We start from the raw sequence: 21,243 nt of genomic DNA on the forward strand, positions 1-21,243 counted from the left end.
GTTCTGAAGAGTCTGTCCTATATCTGAGAGATATAAGAAAGAACAAGAAACACTACATTTTTTACATGTACATATTTAACCCCTTATTTTTGTTACTAAACACTCTCCATATGTGACCAACCGCCTCAATTCGGTCTTATGTAGCAAAATTTGAAATTGTGTTTTTTATATTGGATAAAGTAGAGAAAATTGTATATCACACACTGTATTTTTTAATTTAACTAGGCAAGTCGGTTAAGAACAAATTCTTATTTACAATGACGGCCTACCCCGGCCAAACCCGGACGACGCTGGGCCAATTGTGCGCCTCCCTATGGGACTCCCAATCACGGCCGGATGTGATACAACCTGGACTCGAACCAGGGACTGTAGTGATGTCTCTTGCACTGAGATGCAATGCTTTAGACCGCTGTGCCACTCAGGAGCGTGGAGGAACAGTGGGAAAGTAATTCTGCATTTAAAGTTGATAAACTTATAACCCCACTTTTCAGAGGGTAACAAACTAGGTTCCATGTTAACTAGCTAACATTAGGCTATAACTAAAATGGCCCTTGAATGTTTTGGTACACCTACTGGAGAGCTCATCTTTGTCTACACCCATTCAGCATCGTTCACACCCTCTTAAGGGTTCACATGTAAGGCCATGTGGTAAACCCACACTATATCAAATAAAATCTACGTTTATTTGTCACATGCACAGGATACAGAAGGTGTAAACGGTACAGGGATAGTACTTGCATAGGAGCAATATCAAAAACAAAGTGTCCAGATTAAAAATATTTTATAAACATTTTATCGTTATTAGATGACGCTTACCCGACACACTTGTCTAAATTGATGGGTCATGTAAAGGAAATACTATAACCACCCCTCACCCACATCTAGCTAAGTGGATGGGTCACTATTGTCTAGATGTACACATTTTCATAAAATACAATCGATGGCCGTAATCACCCCCAGACACACCTACTAATTTGATTGGTCATGTAATAATCGGGCCGAAGTGGAGTCTTTTTTGTTTAGACATGTAACTAGCTAGCTAAACAATGAACCGGCATAACCCCAACTCATACTACTACCAATACAAATTGTCTTAGCTATAGTATGAATATGTAGGTAGCTAAAGCTAACAAACTAGGTTCAATGTTAACTAGCTAACATTATCCTATAACTAGCCATGCAAATGGGTTTCTGATTTTAATAATATTACTACACAGATCACACAGGTAACATTAGCTAGGGAGCCAGCGAGCTAACAGTATGCTTTAACTTGCAATAAAAATGACTTTCTGACAAAATTAGAAACTTATCTGGAAAATGTAGCTAGACTTTTACCTGTATACGTGGATGAACGCTTCACGGCAGACTGGAACCATTTAACTTTTGTTTTTAGAACCATTTAACATTTTGTTTTTAGCTTCAACTTGTTTGGCCAGCTTTGTGTCAAGTCACTCCGGTTCACACTGACCGTGGCGTGTGCAGAAAGTAGCCCATCACTTTGTCTACTGATCTGTCAGTAGCACCTGCTAAATTCAGGACAACGTTGTTGAGAAAAGTAACAAAACTTTTGTAGTTCTCGATGGCTAACGTTATGTCTTTCCAAAACGGCGCCGTAGAAAGGACTGGCAACACATACTGAACAGCTCACGTTATAGACAGAAGCGAGCTACATGGCAGACCAATCCAAACTCAACTCCCGGCATGTCCAGCCCATACATTCTCAGCTAATCATGGCTAGTGGGAAGGTTCCTGTCTTCTTCCATGGCTAAACCAACTAAGCTCGTAATTTGAACAATTTTATTCATATTTATGGAAGGAATACAACTTTGTTATTAAGGCACATGAACGTTCACATGTTCAAAAAGGCATTTCTGCCAAAAAAACGCATTTTGATTAAAAAAAATTCTTCAAATGCTGCTCCTGTGAAGTAGTGACGTGTGACATATGCCTAGTTTCCTGAAACAAGTCATATACAGTGGGGAGAACAAGTATTTGATACACTGCCGATTTTGCAGGTTTTCCTACTTACAAAGCATGTAGAGGTCTGTAATTTTTATCATAGGTACACTTCAACTATGAGAGACGGAATCTAAAACAAAAATCCAGAAAATCACATTGTATGATTTTTAAGTAATTAATTTGCATTTTATTGCATGACATAAGTATTTGATACATCAGAAAAGCAGAACTTAATATTTGGTACAGAAACCTTTGTTTGCAATTACAGAGATCATACGTTTCCTGTAGTTCTTGACTAGGTTTGCACACACTGCAGCAGGGATTTTGGCCCACTCCTCCCTACAGATCTTCTCCAGATCCTTCAGGTTTCGGGGCTGTCGCTGGGCAATACGGACTTTCAGCTCCCTCCAAAGATTTTCTATTGGGTTCAGGTCTGGAGACTGGCTAGGCCACTCCAGGACCTTGAGATGCTTCTTACGGAGCCACTCCTTAGTTGCCATGGCTGTGTGCTTCGTGTCGTTGTCATGCTGGAAGACCCAGCCACGACCCATCTTCAATGCTCTTACTGAGGGAAGGAGGTTGTTGGCCAAGATCTCGCGATACATGGCCCCATCCATCCTCCCCTCAATACGGTGCAGTCGTCCTGTCCCCTTTGCAGAAAAGCATCCCCAAAGAATGATGTTTCCACCTCCATGCTTCACGGTTGGGATGGTGTTCTTGGGGTTGTACTCATCCTTCTATTCCTCCAAACACGGCGAGTGGAGTTTAGAGCAAAAAGCTCTATTTTTGTCTCATCAGACCACATGACCTTCTCCCATTCCTCCTCTGGATCATCCAGATGGTCATTGGCAAACTTCAGACGGGCCTGGACATGCGCTGGCTTGAGCAGGGGGACCTTGCGTGCGCTGCAGGATTTTAATCCATGACGGCGTAGTGTGTTACTAATGGTTTTCTTTGAGACTGTGGTCCCAGCTCTCTTCAGGTCATTGACCAGGTCCTGCCGTGTAGTTCTGGGCTGATCCCTCACATTCCTCATGATCATTGATGCCCCACGAGGTGAGATCTTGCATGGAGCCCCAGACCGAGGGTGATTGACCGTCATCTTGAACTTCTTCCATTTTCTAATAATTGTGCCAACAGTTGTTGCCTTCTCACCAAGCTGCTTGCCTATTGTCCTGTAGCCCATCCCAGCCTTGTACAGGTCTACAATTTATCCCTGATGTCCTTACACAGCTCTCTGGTCTTGGCCATTGTGGAGAGGTTGGAGTCTGTTTGATTGAGTGTGTGGACAGGTGTCTTTTATACAGGTAACGAGTTCAAACAGGTGCAGTTAATACAGGTAATGAGTGGAGAACAGGAGGGCTTCTTAAAGAAAAACTAACAGGTCTGTGAGAGCCGGAATTCTTACTGGTTGGTAGGTGATCAAATACTTATGTCATGCAATAAAATGCAAATAATTTCCTTAAAAATCATACAATGTGATTTTCTGGATTTTTGTTTTAGATTCCGTCTCTCACAGTTGAAGTGTACCTATGATAAAAATTACAGACCTCTACATGCTTTGTAAGTAGGAAAACCTGCAAAATCGGCAGTGTATCAAATACTTGTTCTCCCCACTGTATATATATTTTGAAGGAATGAGCGTTACACCGAGGCCTGTACTCTGGAGTGGGATCGATTTGGAGGTGGAAGACATCCTCCTCCCTCATGTGGTACCCGTCCTGCAGGCTCATCCCTCCAGCATGACAATGCCACCAGCCATACTGCTCGTTCTGTGCGTGATTTCCTGCAAGACAGGAATGTCAGTGTTCTGCCATGGCCAGCGAAGAGCCCGAATCTCAATCCCATTGAGCACGTCTGGAACCTGTTGGATCGGTGGGTAAGGGCTAGGGCCATTCCCCCCAGAAATGTCCGGGAACTTGCAGGTGCCTTGGGGGAAGAACTGGCTAATCTGGTGCAGTCCATGAGGAGGAGATGCACTGCAGTATTTAATGCAGCTGGTGGCCACACCAGATACTGACTGGTACTTTTGATTTTGACCCCCCCCCCCCCTTTGTTCAGGGACACATTATTCCATTTCTGTTAGTCACATGTCTGTGGAACTTGTTCAGTTTATGTCTCAGTTGTTGAATCTTATGTTCATACAAATATTTACACATGATAAGTTTGCTGAAAATAAACAGTTGACAGTGAGAGGACGTTTCTTTTTTAGCTGAGTTTATATATATACAGTATATATATACTTTCATGAATTTTTTCAACTTGTACCGGGGGACCTTCAGACAAGTCTTGTGAGGTACAGTGGGGAGAACAAGTATTTGATATACTGCCAATTTTGCAGGTGTTCCTACTTACAAAGCATGTAGAGGTCTGTATCATTTATCATAGGTACACTTCAACTGTGAGAGACGGAATCTAAAAAAAAAATCCAGAAAATCACATTGTATGATTTTTAAGTAATTAATTTGCATTTTATTGCATGACATAAGTATTTGATCACCTACCAACCAGTAAGAATTCAGGCTCTCACAGACCTGTTAGTTTTTATTTAGTGTTCTCCACTCATTACCTGTATTAACTGCACCTGTTTGAACTCGTTACCTGTATAAAAGACACCTGTCCACACACTCAATCAAACAGACTCCAACCTCTCCACAATGGCCAAGACCAGAGAGCTGTATAAGGACATCGGGGATAAAAATTGTAGACCTGCACAAGGCTGGGATGGGCTACAGGACAATAGGCAAGCAGCTTGCTGAGAAGGCAACAACTGTTGGCGCAATTATTAGAAAATGGAAGAAGTTCAAGATGACGGTCAATCACCCTCGGTCTGGGGCTCCATGCAAGATCTCACCTCGTGGGGCATCAATGATCATGAGGAAGGTGAGGGATCAGCCCAGAACTACACGGCAGGACCTGGTCAATGACCTGAAGAGAGCTGGGACCACAGTCTCAAAGAAAAACATTAGTAACACACTATGCCGTCATGGATTAAAATCCTGCAGCGCACGCAAGTTCCCCCTGCTCAAGCCAGCGCATGTCCAGGCCCGTCTGAAGTTTGCCAATGACCATCTGGATGATCCAGAGGAGGAATGGGAGAAGGTCATGTGGTCTGATGAGACAAAAATAGAGCTTTTTGGTCTAAACTCCACTCGCCGTGTTTGGAGGAAGAAGAAGGATGAGTACAACCCCAAGAACACCATCCCAACCGTGAAGCATGGAGGTGGAAACATCATTCTTTGGGGATGCTTTTCTGCAAAGGGGACAGGACGACTGCACCGTATTGAGGGGAGGATGGATGGGGCCATGTATCGCGAGATCTTGGCCAACAACCTCCTTCCCTCAGTAAGAGCATTGAAGATGGGTCATGACTGGGTCTTCCAGCATGACAACGACCTGAAACACTCAGCCAGGGCAACTAAGGAGTGGCTCCGTAAGAAGCATCTCAAGGTCCTGGAGTGGCCTAGCCAGTCTCCAGACCTGAACCCAATAGAAAATCTTTGGAGGGAGCTGAAAGTCCGTATTGCCCAGCGACAGCCCCGAAATCTGAAGGATCTGGAGGTCTGTATGGAGGAGTGGGCCAAAATCCCTGCTGCAGTGTGTGCAAAAATGGTCAAGAACTACAGGAAACGTATGATCTCTGTAATTGCAAACAAAGGTTTCTGTACCAAATATTAAGTTCTGCTTTTCTGATGTATCAAATACTTATAATACTTGTAATGCAATAAAATGCAAATTAATTACTTAAAAATCATACAATGTGATTTTCTGGAATTTTGTTTTAGATTCCGTCTCTCACAGTTGAAGTGTACCTATGATAAAAAATTACAGACCTCTACATGCTTTGTAAGTAGGAAAACCTTCAAAATCGGCAGTGTATCAAATACTTCTTCTCCCCACTGTATGTGGGCATCCTAGAACAAAGCCAACATGTACGTGTTCGTTAGAGTCTCATCTCTCCATAGAGGGGTCATAATAATTTGGATGCTACAGACGATTTTGTGAGAAAACAGATTTTCAGGATATCTCATGGTCTGACAAACACTGCTCTAACTCTGTCACCTTTCACTACAGATGCGTTGTGTGTGTTACATAGGAGGTGGATTAGGACGCATCCAATGCAACAACAAAAAACATCTCTAGCTAAAACTGACTGATTTGTATGGGATGTTTTTTATTATGCTAATTTGATTTCTGTGTGGGCGCAGACATCGACCTTAGGAGGTTAACCAATCACAGACCCCATTTAGGATTGCACATTCAGCAAGTCACCAGCAGAGGGAATTCCCTTTGAATCCATTTTTTCATTGTTGGTGGTGCTCGCAGAATTAGCAGAGAGCCCACTCTGGAAATGTGATGCACTTGTGGAGTATATTGTTCCAAACAATATGTCTTAAAATAAACAAATTCAAAAAGGGTAGTTTAATAAATGAATGTGAAAATTGTATTTTAGAATCAAGACATACTCCATATTTTATAGCACAGTATAAGTAGTATAATGGCACCAATATGTTGTCTTTATACATTTACATTTAAGTCATTTAGCAGACGCTCTTATCCAGAGCGACTTACAAATTGGTGCATTCACCTTATGATATCCAGTGGAACAACCACTTTACAATAGTGCATCTAACTCTTTTAAGGGGGGGGGGGTTAGAAGGATTACTTTATCCTATCCTAGGTATTCCTTAAAGAGGTGGGGTTTCAGGTGTCTCCGGAAGGTGGTGATTGACTCCGCTGACCTGGCGTCGTGAGGGAGTTTGTTCCACCATTGGGGTGCCAGAGCAGCGAACAGTTTTGACTGGGCTGAGCGGGAACTGTACTTCCTCAGAGGTAGGGAGGCGAGCAGGCCAGAGGTGGATGAACGCAGTGCCCTTGTTTGGGTGTAGGGCCTGATCAGAGCCTGAAGGTACGGAGGTGCCGTTCCCCTCACAGCTCCGTAGGCAAGCACCATGGTCTTGTAGCGGATGCGAGCTTCAACTGGAAGCCAGTGGAGAGAGCGGAGGAGCGGGGTGACGTGAGAGAACTTGGGAAAGTTGAACACCAGACGGGCTGCGGCGTTCTGGATGAGTTGTAGGGGTTTAATGGCACAGGCAGGGAGCCCAGCCAACAGCGAGTTGCAGTAATCCAGACGGGAGATGACAAGTGCCTGGATTAGGACCTGCGCCGCTTCCTGCGTGAGGCAGGGTCGTACTCTGCGAATGTTGTAGAGCATGAACCTACAGGAACGGGTCACCGCCTTGATGTTAGTTGAGAACGACAGGGTGTTGTCCAGGATCACGCCAAGGTTCTTAGCACTCTGGGAGGAGGACACAATGGAGTTGTCAACCGTGATGGCGAGATCATGGAACGGGCAGTCCTTCCCCGGGAGGAAGAGCAGCTCCGTCTTGCCGAGGTTCAGCTTGAGGTGGTGATCCGTCATCCACACTGATATGTCTGCCAGACATGCAGAGATGCGATTCACCACCTGGTTATCAGAGGGGGGAAAGGAGAAGATTAATTGTGTGTCGTCTGCATAGCAATGATAGGAGAGACCATGTGAGGATATGACAGAGCCAAGTGACTTGGTGTATAGCGAGAATAGGAGAGGGCCTAGAACAGAGCCCTGGGGGACACCAGTGGTGAGAGCACGTGGTGCGGAGACAGATTCTCGCCACGCCACCTGGTAGGAGCGACCTGTCAGGTAGGACGCAATCCAAGCGTGGGCCGCGCCGGAGATGCCCAGCTCGGAGAGGGTGGAGAGGAGGATCTGATGGTTCACAGTATCAAAGGCAGCCGATAGGTCTAGAAGGATGAGAGCAGAGGAGAGAGAGTTAGCTTTAGCAGTGCGGAGCGCCTCCGTGACACAGAGAAGAGCAGTCTCAGTTGAATGACTAGTCTTGAAACCTGACTGATTTGGATCAAGAAGGTCATTCTGAGAGAGATAGCAGGAGAGCTGGCCAAGGACGGCACGTTCAAGAGTTTTGGAGAGAAAAGAAAGAAGGGATACTGGTCTGTAGTTGTTGACATCGGAGGGATCGAGTGTAGGTTTTTTCAGAAGGGGTGCAACTCTCGCTCTCTTGAAGACGGAAGGGACGTAGCCAGCGGTCAAGGATGAGTTGATGAGCGAGGTGAGGTAAGGGAGAAGGTCTCCGGAAATGGTCTGGAGAAGAGAGGAGGGGATAGGGTCAAGCGGGCAGGTTGTTGGGCGGCCGGCCGTCACAAGACGCGAGATTTCATCTGGAGAGAGAGGGGAGAAAGAGGTCAAAGCACAGGGTAGGGCAGTGTGAGCAGAACCAGCGGTGTCGTTTGACTTAGCAAACGAGGATCGGATGTCGTCGACCTTCTTTTCAAAATGGTTGACGAAGTCATCCGCAGAGAGGGAGGAGGGGGGAGGAGGGGGAGGAGGATTCAGGAGGGAGGAGAAGGTGGCAAAGAGCTTCCTAGGGTTAGAGGCAGATGCTTGGAATTTAGAGTGGTAGAAATTGGCTTTAGCAGCAGAGACAGAAGAGGAGAATGTAGAGAGGAGGGAGTGAAAGGATGCCAGGTCCGCAGGGAGGCGAGTTTTCCTCCATTTCCGCTCGGCTGCCCGGAGCCCTGTTCTGTGAGCTCGCAATGAGTCGTCGAGCCACGGAGCAGGAGGGGAGGACCGAGCCGGCCTGGAGGATAGGGGACATAGAGAGTCAAAGGATGCAGAAAGGGAGGAGAGGAGGGTTGAGGAGGCAGAATCAGGAGATAGGTTGGAGAAGGTTTGAGCAGAGGGAAGAGATGATAGGATGGAAGAGGAGAGAGTAGCGGGGGAGAGAGAGCGAAGGTTGGGACGGCGCGATACCATCCGAGTAGGGGCAGTGTGGGAAGTGTTGGATGAGAGCGAGAGGGAAAAGGATACAAGGTAGTGGTCGGAGACTTGGAGGGGAGTTGCAATGAGATTAGTGGAAGAACAGCATCTAGTAAAGATGAGGTCAAGCGTATTGCCTGCCTTGTGAGTAGGGGGGGAAGGTGAGAGGGTGAGGTCAAAAGAGGAGAGGAGTGGAAAGAAGGAGGCAGAGAGGAATGAGTCAAAGGTAGACGTGGGGAGGTTAAAGTCACCCAGAACTGTGAGAGGTGAGCCATCCTCAGGAAAGGAACTTATCAGGGCGTCAAGCTCATTGATGAACTCTCCAAGGGAACCTGGAGGGCGATAAATGATAAGGATGTTAAGCTTGAAAGGGCTGGTAACTGTGACAGCATGGAATTCAAAGGAGGCGATAGACAGATGGGTCAGGGGAGAAAGAGAGAATGTCCACTTGGGAGAGATGAGGATCCCAGTGCCACCACCCCGCTGACCAGAAGCTCTCGGGGTGTGCGAGAACACGTTTATCACGTTCACAGGTCATATGGTTTTACAGAAGGCATGTATAGGTCTAAAAAATGCCATTTTTATCATGATTTGTTTTTTAAAGTGATAAAAATGTCAAAAGAATTTCAAACATCATTCCTCCCAATGAAGTTCGAAAACTATTTTACACCATTTGCTGCACTCCCTTGTCCACACTGAAAATAGTCCTCGAACAGAGTGTGATGCATCTCAAATTAGCCCCGTTTACAAGGAACCCCTCTGGTGTGTTCTGTTTTTACGACCCTCTCCGGAGTCTTCTCTTTGCGATTTGCACATTATCGACTTAAATGAGTTGTGTAATTTGTAAAACGTCGTTCCCAGGTGGGCCCTAACGAGGACCCGATGCTCACAGCTGGACACCAAAGTGCTACGTTTTGTTTTTTGCTCGAAGAACAATGCCTAAGTAGCCCCAGCCATCTCACATCTTCAGCGCATGAAGCTAAGAAAAGCATTTGTAATTTGATAAGGCTATTTTTAGGCTCGTAAATCGTCTTACTCTGATCGTAATTGGCTTAAATTAACAATCTATATAGGATGCACTCATTGTGCTGTTGTCCCAACAGATGGCAGCCATTAATAACAGGTGTTAGTGTGGGCACGATGCATAAATGATTATAGAATATGTACATGTACAGTGCATTCGGAAAGTATTCAGACCCCTTGACCTTTTCCACATTTTATGTTACAGCCTTTTCTAAAATGGATGAAAGTAATTTTTCCTCATCAATCTACACACACTAGCCCATAATGACAAAGCAAAAACGGATTTTTTGAATTTTTTGCAAATGTATAAAAAAAAATCAAAACAGAGCTTATTTACAGAACTACTCAGACCCTTTGCTATGCGACTTGAAATTTAGCTCAGGTGCATCCTGTTTCCATTGATCAACTTTGAAACATTTCTCCAACTTGATTGGAGTCCACCTGTGGTAAATTCAATTGATTGGACATGATTTGGAAAGGCACACACCTCTCTATATAAGGTCCCACAGTTAACAGTGCAACGGAATTGTCCGTAGAGCTCCGAGACAGGATTGTGTTGAGGAGCAGATACTAAAAAATGAGGAGCAGGTACTAAAAATGAGGAGCAGGAGCAGGTACTAAAAAATTTCGCATTGAAGGTCCCCAAGAACAGGGTGGCCTCCATCATTCTGAAATGGAAGAAGTTTGGAACCACCAAGCCTCTTCCTAGAGCTGGCCGCCCAGCCAAACCAAGCAATCGGGGGAGAAGGACCTTGGTCAGGGAGGTGAGCAAGAACCTGATGATCACTCTGACAGAGCTCCAGAGTTCCTCTGGGGACATGGGAAAACCTTCCAGAAGGACAACCATCTCAGTAGCACTCCACCAATCAGGCCTTTATGGTAGAGTGGCCAGGTGGAAGCCACTCCTCAGTAAAAGGCACATGACAGCCCACTTGGAGTTTGCCAAAATGCACCTAAAGGACTCCGACCATGAGAAACAAGATTCTCTGGTCTGAAAAAACCAAGATTGGCCTGAATGCCAAACGACACGTCTGGAGGAAACCTGGCATCATCCCTATGGTGAAGCAGGGAAAGATTAACAGAGCAAAGTACAGAGAGATCCTTGATGAAATCCTGCTACAGAGTGCTCAGGACCTCAGACTGGGGTGAAGGTTCACCTCCCAACAGGACAACGACCCTAAGCACACAGCCAAGACAACGCAGGAGTGGCTTCAAGACAAGTCTCTGAATGTCCTTGAGTGGCACAGGCAGAGCCCGGACTTGAACCCGATCGAACATCTCTTGAGAGACCTGAAAATAGCTGTGCAGCGACGCTCCCCATCCAACCTGACAGAGATTGAGAGGATCTGCAGAGAAGAATGGGAGTAACTCCCCAAATATATGTGCCAATCTTGTAGTGTCATACACAAGAAGACTCAAGACGCAAGAAGACTGTAATCGATGCCAAAGGTACTTCAACAAAGTACTGATTAAAGGGTCTGAATAGTTATGTACATGTGATTTCTGTTGTAACTTTTTTACAAATTTGCAAAAATTTCTAAAAAACTGATATTGATGTGTCATTATGGAGTGTTGTGTGTAGATTGATGAGGGGGAAAAACAATTGAATCCATTTTAGAATAAGGCTGTAATGTTACAAAATTTGGATAAAGTCACGGGGTCTGAATACTTTCCGAATGCATGGTATGTCTGTACCTCTACCTAAATAATTGACTCTAGATTCTGGGCTAGGGTATCATGCCAGTCTTTGCTTTAGGGCAGATTGTTTTGATTTGTTTCTGATTGGTTTAAAGTTCTATGGGTTGGTGTGTGACTGGTTTTTGATTGGGTAACTACGGCGGGAACAGTGCACGGATATCTCTCTTCTCTTTTTCCAAGTCTGCTATTACAAATATAGCTGTTAACAATGGGGAGAATGTACGAATACAAGAACCTTTTTCCTATTTTTCAACATTCATCCTCTCTCTGTTCTCCCTCCTTGTCCCTGTCAGATCGAGTCCCTCCCGCCGGATCTGTTCCAGTGCAAGAAGCTACGCACCCTTAACCTGGGCAACAACTGCCTGCAGACTCTGCCCTCGCGCTTCGGCGAGCTGACGGGCCTGACCCAGCTGGAGCTGCGGGGGAACCGTCTGGAGTGCCTGCCCGTGGAGCTGGGAGAATGCAGGCTGCTGAAGAGGTGCGGCCTAGTGGTGGAGGAGGACCTCTTTAACACCCTGCCCCCCGAGGTCAAAGAGCAGCTGTGGAGGGCCGACAAAGAGCCGGTCTGAGGAGAGATTCCAGAAAGCCAAAGGAGAGGAGTAAAGCGGGAGAGAGAAGGGGTATTGGGCAGTGGAGGATGATGTCATTTTAAATCAGAAGCCATCCTCCAATTTCTCCCTCCACCAGCCTCCACTGGTATCGGGAAGGAGAAAGGGGTGAGAGGTGTCAATATTTCTGGACGTACGTTTAGAGAAGGATGGTTGGTTGGTGTCTTGGTTTTACTGGCTGAATTTGTTTTTTTAGGTCCACAAGATGCTCTTTAACAGACTAACCAGACATAAACCTCTCTGAGATCGAGGCTCTTTTTTAGTACTGAGTCGTCTCCGTATAGACAGAGACCACAAAGGGACAAGGGGTTACAAAGCTAAGCAGTACCCCCACGGTTCGCCCATGTGGTGAAAATAAAAACACACACACTCCTAGAACTCAGAAAAATAGTATCTTCTGCCTAACTGATCCACTGCTAGAAAGCCAGCGGTCAACATGAAAGAGACGCTGTATGGGAGTGGAAGGCTCATGTAGCCTACCAAGCAATGTGTGTGTGTGCTCCGTTTTCCATCATCTTCACTTTAAAGTATACAGTCCACAAATACCAGCAGTATGTGTTTATCCAAACGGCAGTGAGAGGACACAGGATCCGACTGGCTTAAGGGAACACATCTCGACGGCCAATACATCCAAAGCAGGGCCCTGTTCATTAGCCACCAAATGGAAGAAAATGGTCTGAAACAGAGGGACTATCAATAAGAAACACACATTTTTGTTTTCTGTTGCTAAATGTTTTGAAACGTTTGATACTGTGCCCTAATGAAAATGATGGCTTATACAGTACACGTTATTGTGCAATATATTCTGCCGGGAAATCAAAGAAGAGACACTTTTATCGATGGGACTTGGAGTAAACAACATAATTTGGAGGGAAATTGCCACCTCAGCTGATTCCTTCAAGACCAGCCAGGCAACTCTTGTTACTAATATGGCCTTACCTTTTGGGTCCTGTGCTGTACGTCCCACATTGTCTATGATTAAAACCATAATGTTCATGATTTTGCTAAATATGCAGACAAATGTATAGCTGTTGTAAAATTGTTTCGAGCATAGGCATCGATGGTTTTATTTTTCTCACCAACTGTCCCAAGTTATTTTAGGAGAGGAAAGCCTAACTTTGGAGGAAAGGGAGATTAATTCATCTTTGTTCACACAATTATTTTAATTTTATGTATTAACATATGCCATTTCCCTTTTTTCGCAATGTTACTTACCGATGAAAACTTTCCAGCTAGGTGTTTTGAATCTAGCTCTGTTCTGAAAAGTTAGCGGTTTTGGATTTGTTAGTAAAGGCGAGGGCCCAGATGTGAATGAATGGAGAGTAGGAGTGCATCAGAAAGGAGCAAACGATCCCAGAGCAAAGGCTCGCTGGTCGAGACCAATGATGTATATTAACCCTGGATTGCTGATGCTAAACATGCACCAACAAATATGTTTTTGTATGTTTAGCTCAAATAATATCATTTAAAAGTATGCACTAAGGTGTACCAAGATGGAGGCATGGTGGTTCCAACACAGCATCCCCAATTAGTAATCAAGTGTGTATATAAATCATTGGTTGAGACCAATGATCTATATAAACCCTGGATTGCTGATGCTATGTATTGGCCATTGAGAGGCCACCGGTCGGTCATATTGGCACTCCCCAGTAGGAGCAGTCCTCTATAGGAATGCATGGAATTTCTTTCGTAAACTCAGCAAAAAAGGACCCTCCACCTCCAAATCGATCCTACTCCAGAGTACAGGCCTCGGTGTAACGCTCATTCCTTCGACGATAAACGCGAATCCGACCATCACCCCTGGTGAGACCAAACCACGACTCGTCAGTGAAGAGCACTTTTTGCTAGTCCTGTCTGGTCCAGGGACGGTGGGTTTGTGCCCATAGGCGACGTTGTTGCCGGTGATGTCTGGTGAGGACATGCCTTACAACAAGCCTACAAGCCCTCAGTCCAGCCTCTCTCAGCCTATTGCGGACACTCTGAGCACTGATGCAGAGATTGTGCGTTCCTTGTGTAACTCGGGCAGTTGTTGTTGCCATCCTGTACCTGTCCCGCAGGTGTGATGTTCGGATGTACCGATCCTGTGCAGGTGTTGTTACACGTGGTCTGCCACTGCGAGGACGATCAGCTGTCCGTCCTGTCTCCCTGTAGCGCTGTCTTAGGTGTCTCACAGTATGGACATTGCAATTTATTGCCCTGGCCACATCTGCAGTCCTCATCCCTCCTTGCAGCATGCTTAAGGCATGTTCATGCAGATGAGCAGGGACCCTGGGCATCTTTCTTTAGGTGTTTTTCAGAGTCAGTAGAAAGGCCTCTTTAGTGTCCTAAGTTTTCATAACTGTGACCTTAATTGCCTACCGTCTGTAAGCTGTTAGTGTCTTAACGACCGTTCCACAGGTGCATGTTCATTAATTGTTTATGGTTCATTGAACAAACATGGGAAACAGTGTTTAAACCCTTTACATTGAAGGTCTGTGAAGTTATTTGGATTTTTACGAATTATATTTGAAAGACAGGGTCCTGAAAAAGGGACGTTTCTTTTTTTGCTGATTTTATTTCAATTAAATGTTTCACTACAAAATTGCATGTATTTAAGAATTGTTTTGTTTGTAGTAGGGACAGTAACATTAATCCCCCCCAAAAGTGTACTTTAATATTATTAATCTCCAAAAATTATGCTTTAAGGAAAATGTTTATATATTTTTTCATTTTCTATTTGTATGTTTAACTCACATAAGTATGTATTAAGGTGTCTGTAATATAATACATGTGGCAAAAACGAATGTAGACATTAATAAATGCATTTCTATAGCTTCTAAAATATTTTTTATAACGGTGGGGGAGTACCAAGATGGAGCTACGGTGGCTTCAACATAGCGCCCCCTAACAGTCATCTAGTGTATACATATAAATCGTTGTTTGACTACAGACATACTGTAATGTCCGAGTATTCCTCTCTGACTTGTTCCAGGCTTTTTAGAACATTTGAAACTGCGAACAGGTACAGCTCTCAAACGGACTCCTGGTCATTCCTTAACAGGGCTGTTATGATTGATGACCAAAACTGATCTGAGTGCCAGAGGATTTAATCTCAGGGCTTCACTGGAGAGCTCATTGATTCACAGCTTTAGTGTGGCGCGGGCTTGAAAGGGTGAATATGATAACAGTTAGCGCTGACTGACTCAGAGTAGGTAATAGAGATTCTGCAAATAAAACTGTATAATATATATATATATAATATTTCTCTTCTTTGCTGTGGCCATATATAGATGTATATAATTAAAGTAATACTTTAACGGCCTTATAGCGTCACAAAAAATCACCCCTCTTCATGTAAGCCTCTTTATGTTCAGCTGAGGTGATGGTTACATGCTATTGTTTTGTATCACATCTAACTCTGCTTCATGTACTGTTTTTACACTGTTAAAACATTATTTTAATTAACTATTTGTATCTAACTCATCTCTCTAGCTTTTTATGTCCTTTCCATGCCCCTCCCCCAACAAGCTAAAATTAATATCTGTTTTCTACTTGTCCTGACCTGTACTTGTCCTGACCTTCGACACAGTGGCAACACTTTCACCTTTGAATCACAAGACTGCAGACCTTCCCCCCTAAATGCACATTGAACATCTATCCCCACTCCACTCCAGCATGTCACCATAGAGGGAACAGGCGAGTTAAAGGACCGATGGTGAGGTCAGCCAAGTGTTTACAGAGCAGTGGAACCTGGAAGTGTGTGTGTGACCCGCAGAAAATATCTGGCCCCTGTAGGAACGGTATCTGGCTTTACATGTTGCCCTTAACGACAGATCTAGGGTCAGATTGCAATACCCTCAATTATGAGCTTAGTCATTAGGGAGATTAAATAGTATGTGATCTTGTATCAGTCTTTGGGGAAGACCTCTGCACCTTCCCCCACTGTGCCGGCACTTTAGGTAGGTCGTCATGCCATGGTCCCAACAGTTGATGCATATCCTGTCACTTTTTTTTGTAATCTCCCATCAGCACTGTGCCAGTTTTGCATATTTTACATACAGTACCAGTCAAAAGTTTGGACACCTACGCATTCATTCAAGGTTTTTCTACATTGTAGAATAATAGTGAAGACATCAAAACTATGAAATAACACATATGGAATCATATAGTAACCAATAAAGTGTTAAAAAATCCAAAAATTTGGAGATTCTTCAAAGTAGCCACCCTTTACCTTGATGACAGCTTTGCACACTTGGCATTCTCTCAACCAGCTTCACCTGGAATGTTTTTCCAACAGTCTTGAAGGAGTTCCCACATGCTGAGCACTTGTTGGCTGCGGTCCAACTCATCCCAAACCATTTCAATTGGGTATATTTTGATTTGTTTAACACTTTTTTTGCTTACTACATGATTCCATATGTGTTATTTCATAGTTTGTCTTCTATTATTCTACAATGAAGAAAATTATAAAAATAAAGAAAAACCCTTGCATGAGTAGGGGTCCAAACTTTTGACTGGCACTGTACATGTCCCCAAATTCCTTTATGTAAAAATATTTCTGCAGAATGACTGACAGCTTGCTTTCACAAGCAAAATTCTAATTCTCACAGAAATGGTCTTCATTGCTCCATGGGATGCATGCCTTGCTTCGACAATCATTTTGTGCATCCAGTGTGGGTGGAGCGCCCCCGTGTGAGCACTGGGTAGGCCTTAATTTTGTAATGTAAGAAAAAGGTTCTACGGTTGTGTATTACCATAAAAATATCATAATGTCTGGCCAATGTCTGGCCATGAAGATTAGAGAAATGAACGGCATTCTCAATCCATAATTTGGGTAGCATACCGAATTGTGGTCTTTTACATAGTCTAAGCAGCATTGATGCCTCTCATGCGTATGTATTGTACATGTTTAGGGGCATAGTTTCTCAGTTCGCAACTTATTGTTGAAATCCTAACAATGAGCATATGCATAAACAGGCACTACCTCAGCGTTTCCTAAACTCGGTTCTGGGGACCCAAAGGGGTGCACATTTTGTTTTATGCCCTAGCACTACACAGCTGATTGAAATGATCCAAGCTTGATGATTAGTTGATTATTTGAATCAGTGGTGGGCAAAAACCAAAACGTGCACCCCTCGGGGTCCCCAGGATCGAGTTTTGGAAACCCTGCACTACCGGCTAAAGTTCATGATAGAGTTAAAACCTATAGAAACATTTTAGGGAGGCTGAGATAGAAAAAATGCTTTTTACTTTCATTACATAATGTACTTGGCTTAGCTACAAAAAGTGCAGGTGCAAAAGGTTGACACGGTAAGATGGCATTAGTTAAATAATAGCTCAGCAGCATGACAAATGGACATGGACAAGGCATGCTCTCTCAGTGTTGGAAGGCCTGTGGAAATTCAGATTGTGTGTTTGTAAAAAAAATATATATATTTCTTATAAGCCATACGTATTTGGGTGGTTGACAGGACAATGATACATATTTCAGTCAGCCAACTGAATGAGTTCATAGATGTTTTTACTCTGTTTTGTGTTCACTCTGATTCAGAGGGGTTGGGTTAAATGCGGAAGACATTTCAGTTGAGTCAACTGACTAGGTATCTCCTTTTCAATCTAGAACAGGGCTGGCTGGCATTGTAAGGCCCCGAGTGTGCTCTATGCTGGCCTTTGTTCCAGTCAGATTTTGGTTCCTTTCCATCTTCTTTGATCATTGGATGGTCATATTCATCTCAACCTACACATGGTATGCCACGCACAGTGGCATACTATAATGTTCTTGTTTCATTTAAGTGCAGAATGTAACGTGGACCTGTGTGAAAAGTGAAAACAAATAACCATCTGTATTTCTTCATCACCATTATGGTTGCCCACTTTGTTGCCAAAATGAGTGAACACTAGCTTTCGAAGTGGAGAAATGATGAATGCCCCAGGCCCTTGTAACAGTGGGAGATTTTAGCCTTCACAACACCACGGCAGGTGTTTTACCGCTCCTTTTTTACTATTCTGATACATTATTTATTTCCTGTAACGACATGTATGGCAAACAAAAAACATTTGATTTCAAAGTGTTTTTTGCAAAATGTACACGGCATATAATAATAAAAAGATATTTGGGAAAAACTGCAGTTTTTTTCCTTGTAAAATCTTCCTGAGTTTTATTCTGTTACCAAACATTATCTGCAAAGTTCTTCCAGTAGATGTTTTTGTAAAATGTTCTGTGGAAATTGTTGGAAGTAGTGATTGTGCACAGAGTTATGTTTTAAAAAATGTTAAACTTTGAAATCAATGTTTTTTGTTTGGTATACATTTTAAAGTGAGAAATGAGTCTCAGTAATTCCATTACCATGGAATTGCCCAGATATACAGTGGGGCAAAAAAGTATTTAGTCAGCCACCAATTGTGCAAGTTCTCCCACTTAAAAAGATGAGAGAGGCCTGTAATTTTCATCATAGGTACACTTCTACTATGACAGACAAAATTATAAGAAAAAAATCCAGAAAATCACATTGTAGGATTTTTTATGAATTTATTTGCAAATTATGGTGGAAAATAAGTATTTGGTCAATAACAAAAGTTTATCTCAATACTTTGTTATATACCCTTTGTTGGCAATGAGTCTCCAACATAGTCTCCATTGTCCTTTATAGTCATAATTTACATGAGTGAGTGACCCCCGGCCTGCTGTCACCTATGTACATTATCAGCTGCATCTGGTTACTTGTCCTTTGTGAAATTATGGGCAGAAAGACAAATTCAACTCCATCTTTCATGAAATCAGCTTGTTCATCACACAACCATTTGATGTTGCCAATTATTTTAATGATTTCTTTAAATCAAATGTGGTCACATACGCCGAATACAACAGTGAAATGCTTACTTAAAAGCCCTTATTATCCAACAATGCAGTTAAGAAAAATACCTAATAAAAAATAAAAGTAACAAATAATTATAGAGCAGCAGTAAAATAACAATAGCGAGGCTATATACAGGGGTTACCGGTATATAGTCAATGTGTGGCACTGGTTAGTCGAGGTAATTGAGGTAATATGTACATTTAGGCAGAGTTACTACCTAGTGACTATGCGTAGATGATAGAGTTGCAGCAGCGTAAAGGGGGGGGGGGGGCATTTGATTAGATGTTCAAGAGTCTTATGGCTTGGGGATAAAAGCTGTTTAGAAGCCTCTTGGACCTAGACTTGGCACTCCGGTACCGTTTGCTGTGCGGTAGCAGAAAGAACAGTCTATGAAGTCTGAACATTTTTAGGGCCTTCCTCTGACACCGCCTGGTATAGAGGTCCTGGATGGCAGGAAGCTTGGCCCCAGTGATGTGCTGGGCCGTACGCACTACCCTCTGTAGTGCCTTGCGGCCGAGCAGTTGCCATACCAGGCGGTGATGCAACCCGGCAGGATGCTCTCGATGGTGCAGCTATATAACCTTTTGAGGATCCTCCCGGGTGGCGCAGTGGTCTAGAGCACTGCATCGCAGTACTAGCTGCGCCACCAGAGTCTCTGGGTTCACGCCCAGGCTCTGCCGCAGCCGGCCGCGACCGGGAGGTCCGTGGGGCGACGCACAATTGGCTTAGCGTCGTCCGGGTTAGGGAGGGTTTGGCCGGTAGGGATATGTGGATATTGTAAAGTGTGTAAAGTGTAAAGTGAATATTGTAAAGTGGTTGTTCCACTGGATATCATAAGGTGAATGCACCAATTTGTAAGTCGCTCTGGATAAGAGCGTCTGCTAAATTACGTAAATGTAAATCTGAGGACCCATGCCAAATATTTTCAGTCTCCTGAGGGGGAATAGGTTTGTCGTGCCCTCTTCATGACTGTCTTGGTGTGCTTGGGCCATGTTAGTTCGTTGGTGATGTGGACGCCAAGTAACTTGAAGTTCTCAACCTGCTCCACTACAGAATGGGGGCATGCTCGGCCCTCCTTTTCCTGTAGTCCCCAATCATCTCCTTTGTCTTGATCACGTTGAGGGAGATGCTGTCCTTGCACCACATGGTCAGGTCTCTTGTCGGTGATCAGGCAAACTTAATGATGGTGTTGGAGTCGTGCCTGGCCGTGCAGTCATGAGTGAACAGGGAGTACAGGAGGGGACTGAGCACACACCCCAGAGGGGCCCCCGTGGTACTGATGGTACTTCATTGGCAAAGTGGGCAAACTTAGGCAGGAAATGCCAAACACGAACAGTGAGCCTTTGTACTCAAAACAAATCATTAAAGAAAATAATTGCAAGTTATATTTTTGTAAAGTTAGCTATTGATAAATAATGACAAACCTCCTGGCATTGACAACTTAGATGGAAAGCTACTGAGGATGGTAGCTGACTCTATAGCCAGTCCTAGCTGTCATATCTTTAATCTGAGCCTAGATTAAAGTCTTTGTCCTCAGGCCTGGAGGGAAGCCAAAGTCATACCAAGAGTGGTAAAGCGGCCTTTACTGGTTTTAACAGCAGACCTATCAGCTTGCTGCCAGCTCTTTGCAAACTGTTGGGAAAAAATGGTGTTTGACTAAATACAATGTTATTTCTCTGTAAACAAATTAACAGAATTTCAGCATGCAGGTAGCAGGTGGCAGGTAGCCTAGTGGTTAGAGTGTTGGACTTGTTGCAAGATCAAATCCCTGAGCTGACAAGGTAATAATCTGTCATTCTGCCCCTGAACAAGGCAGTTAACTCACTGTTCCTAGGCCGTCATTGAAAATAAGAATTTGTTCTTAACTGACTTGCCTAGTTAAATAAAGGTAAAATATATATTTTTGAAAGAAAATGCTTATAGAGGGCACACAACATGTACTGCACTGACACAAATGACTGATGACTGGTTTAAAGATATTGATAATAAGAAGATTGTGGAAGCTGTCCTGTTAGATTTCAGTGCAGCCTTGATATTATTGACCATAACCTGTTAAGAAAACATAAGTGTTATGGCTCTTCAACGTCTGCCATATCGTGGATTCAGAGCCATCTAATAGAACTCAGAGGGCTTTAATGGAAGCTTCTCTAATGTCACATATGTAAAGTGTGGTGTACCGCAGGGCAGCTCTCTAGCCCCTCTACTCTTGTCTATTGTTACCAATGACCTGCCACTGGCATTTAAAAAAGCATATGTGTACATGTATGCTGATGATTCAACCATATCAGGGGTGTAAAGTACT

At 43.8% G+C, this 21,243-nt stretch overlaps 1 protein-coding gene across 1 annotated transcript in view; it reads left to right on the forward strand.

The window, feature by feature from the left end:
- Positions 1-14,916, forward strand: part of LOC139551984 (volume-regulated anion channel subunit LRRC8A-like) — a 38,553-nt gene extending 23,637 nt beyond the window's left edge. Inside the window, exon 3 of the mRNA XM_071363318.1 lies at positions 11,791-14,916. Coding sequence (XP_071219419.1) covers positions 11,791-12,066 — 276 coding nt within the window. The 3' untranslated portion in view covers positions 12,067-14,916. The remainder of the gene's footprint in view (positions 1-11,790) is intronic.
- Positions 14,917-21,243: the final 6,327 nt, after the last annotated feature.

The sequence above is a fragment of the Salvelinus alpinus genome, chromosome 24 (assembly GCF_045679555.1).
Source record: "Salvelinus alpinus chromosome 24, SLU_Salpinus.1, whole genome shotgun sequence".
In the NCBI taxonomy this organism is placed as follows: domain Eukaryota; kingdom Metazoa; phylum Chordata; class Actinopteri; order Salmoniformes; family Salmonidae; genus Salvelinus; species Salvelinus alpinus.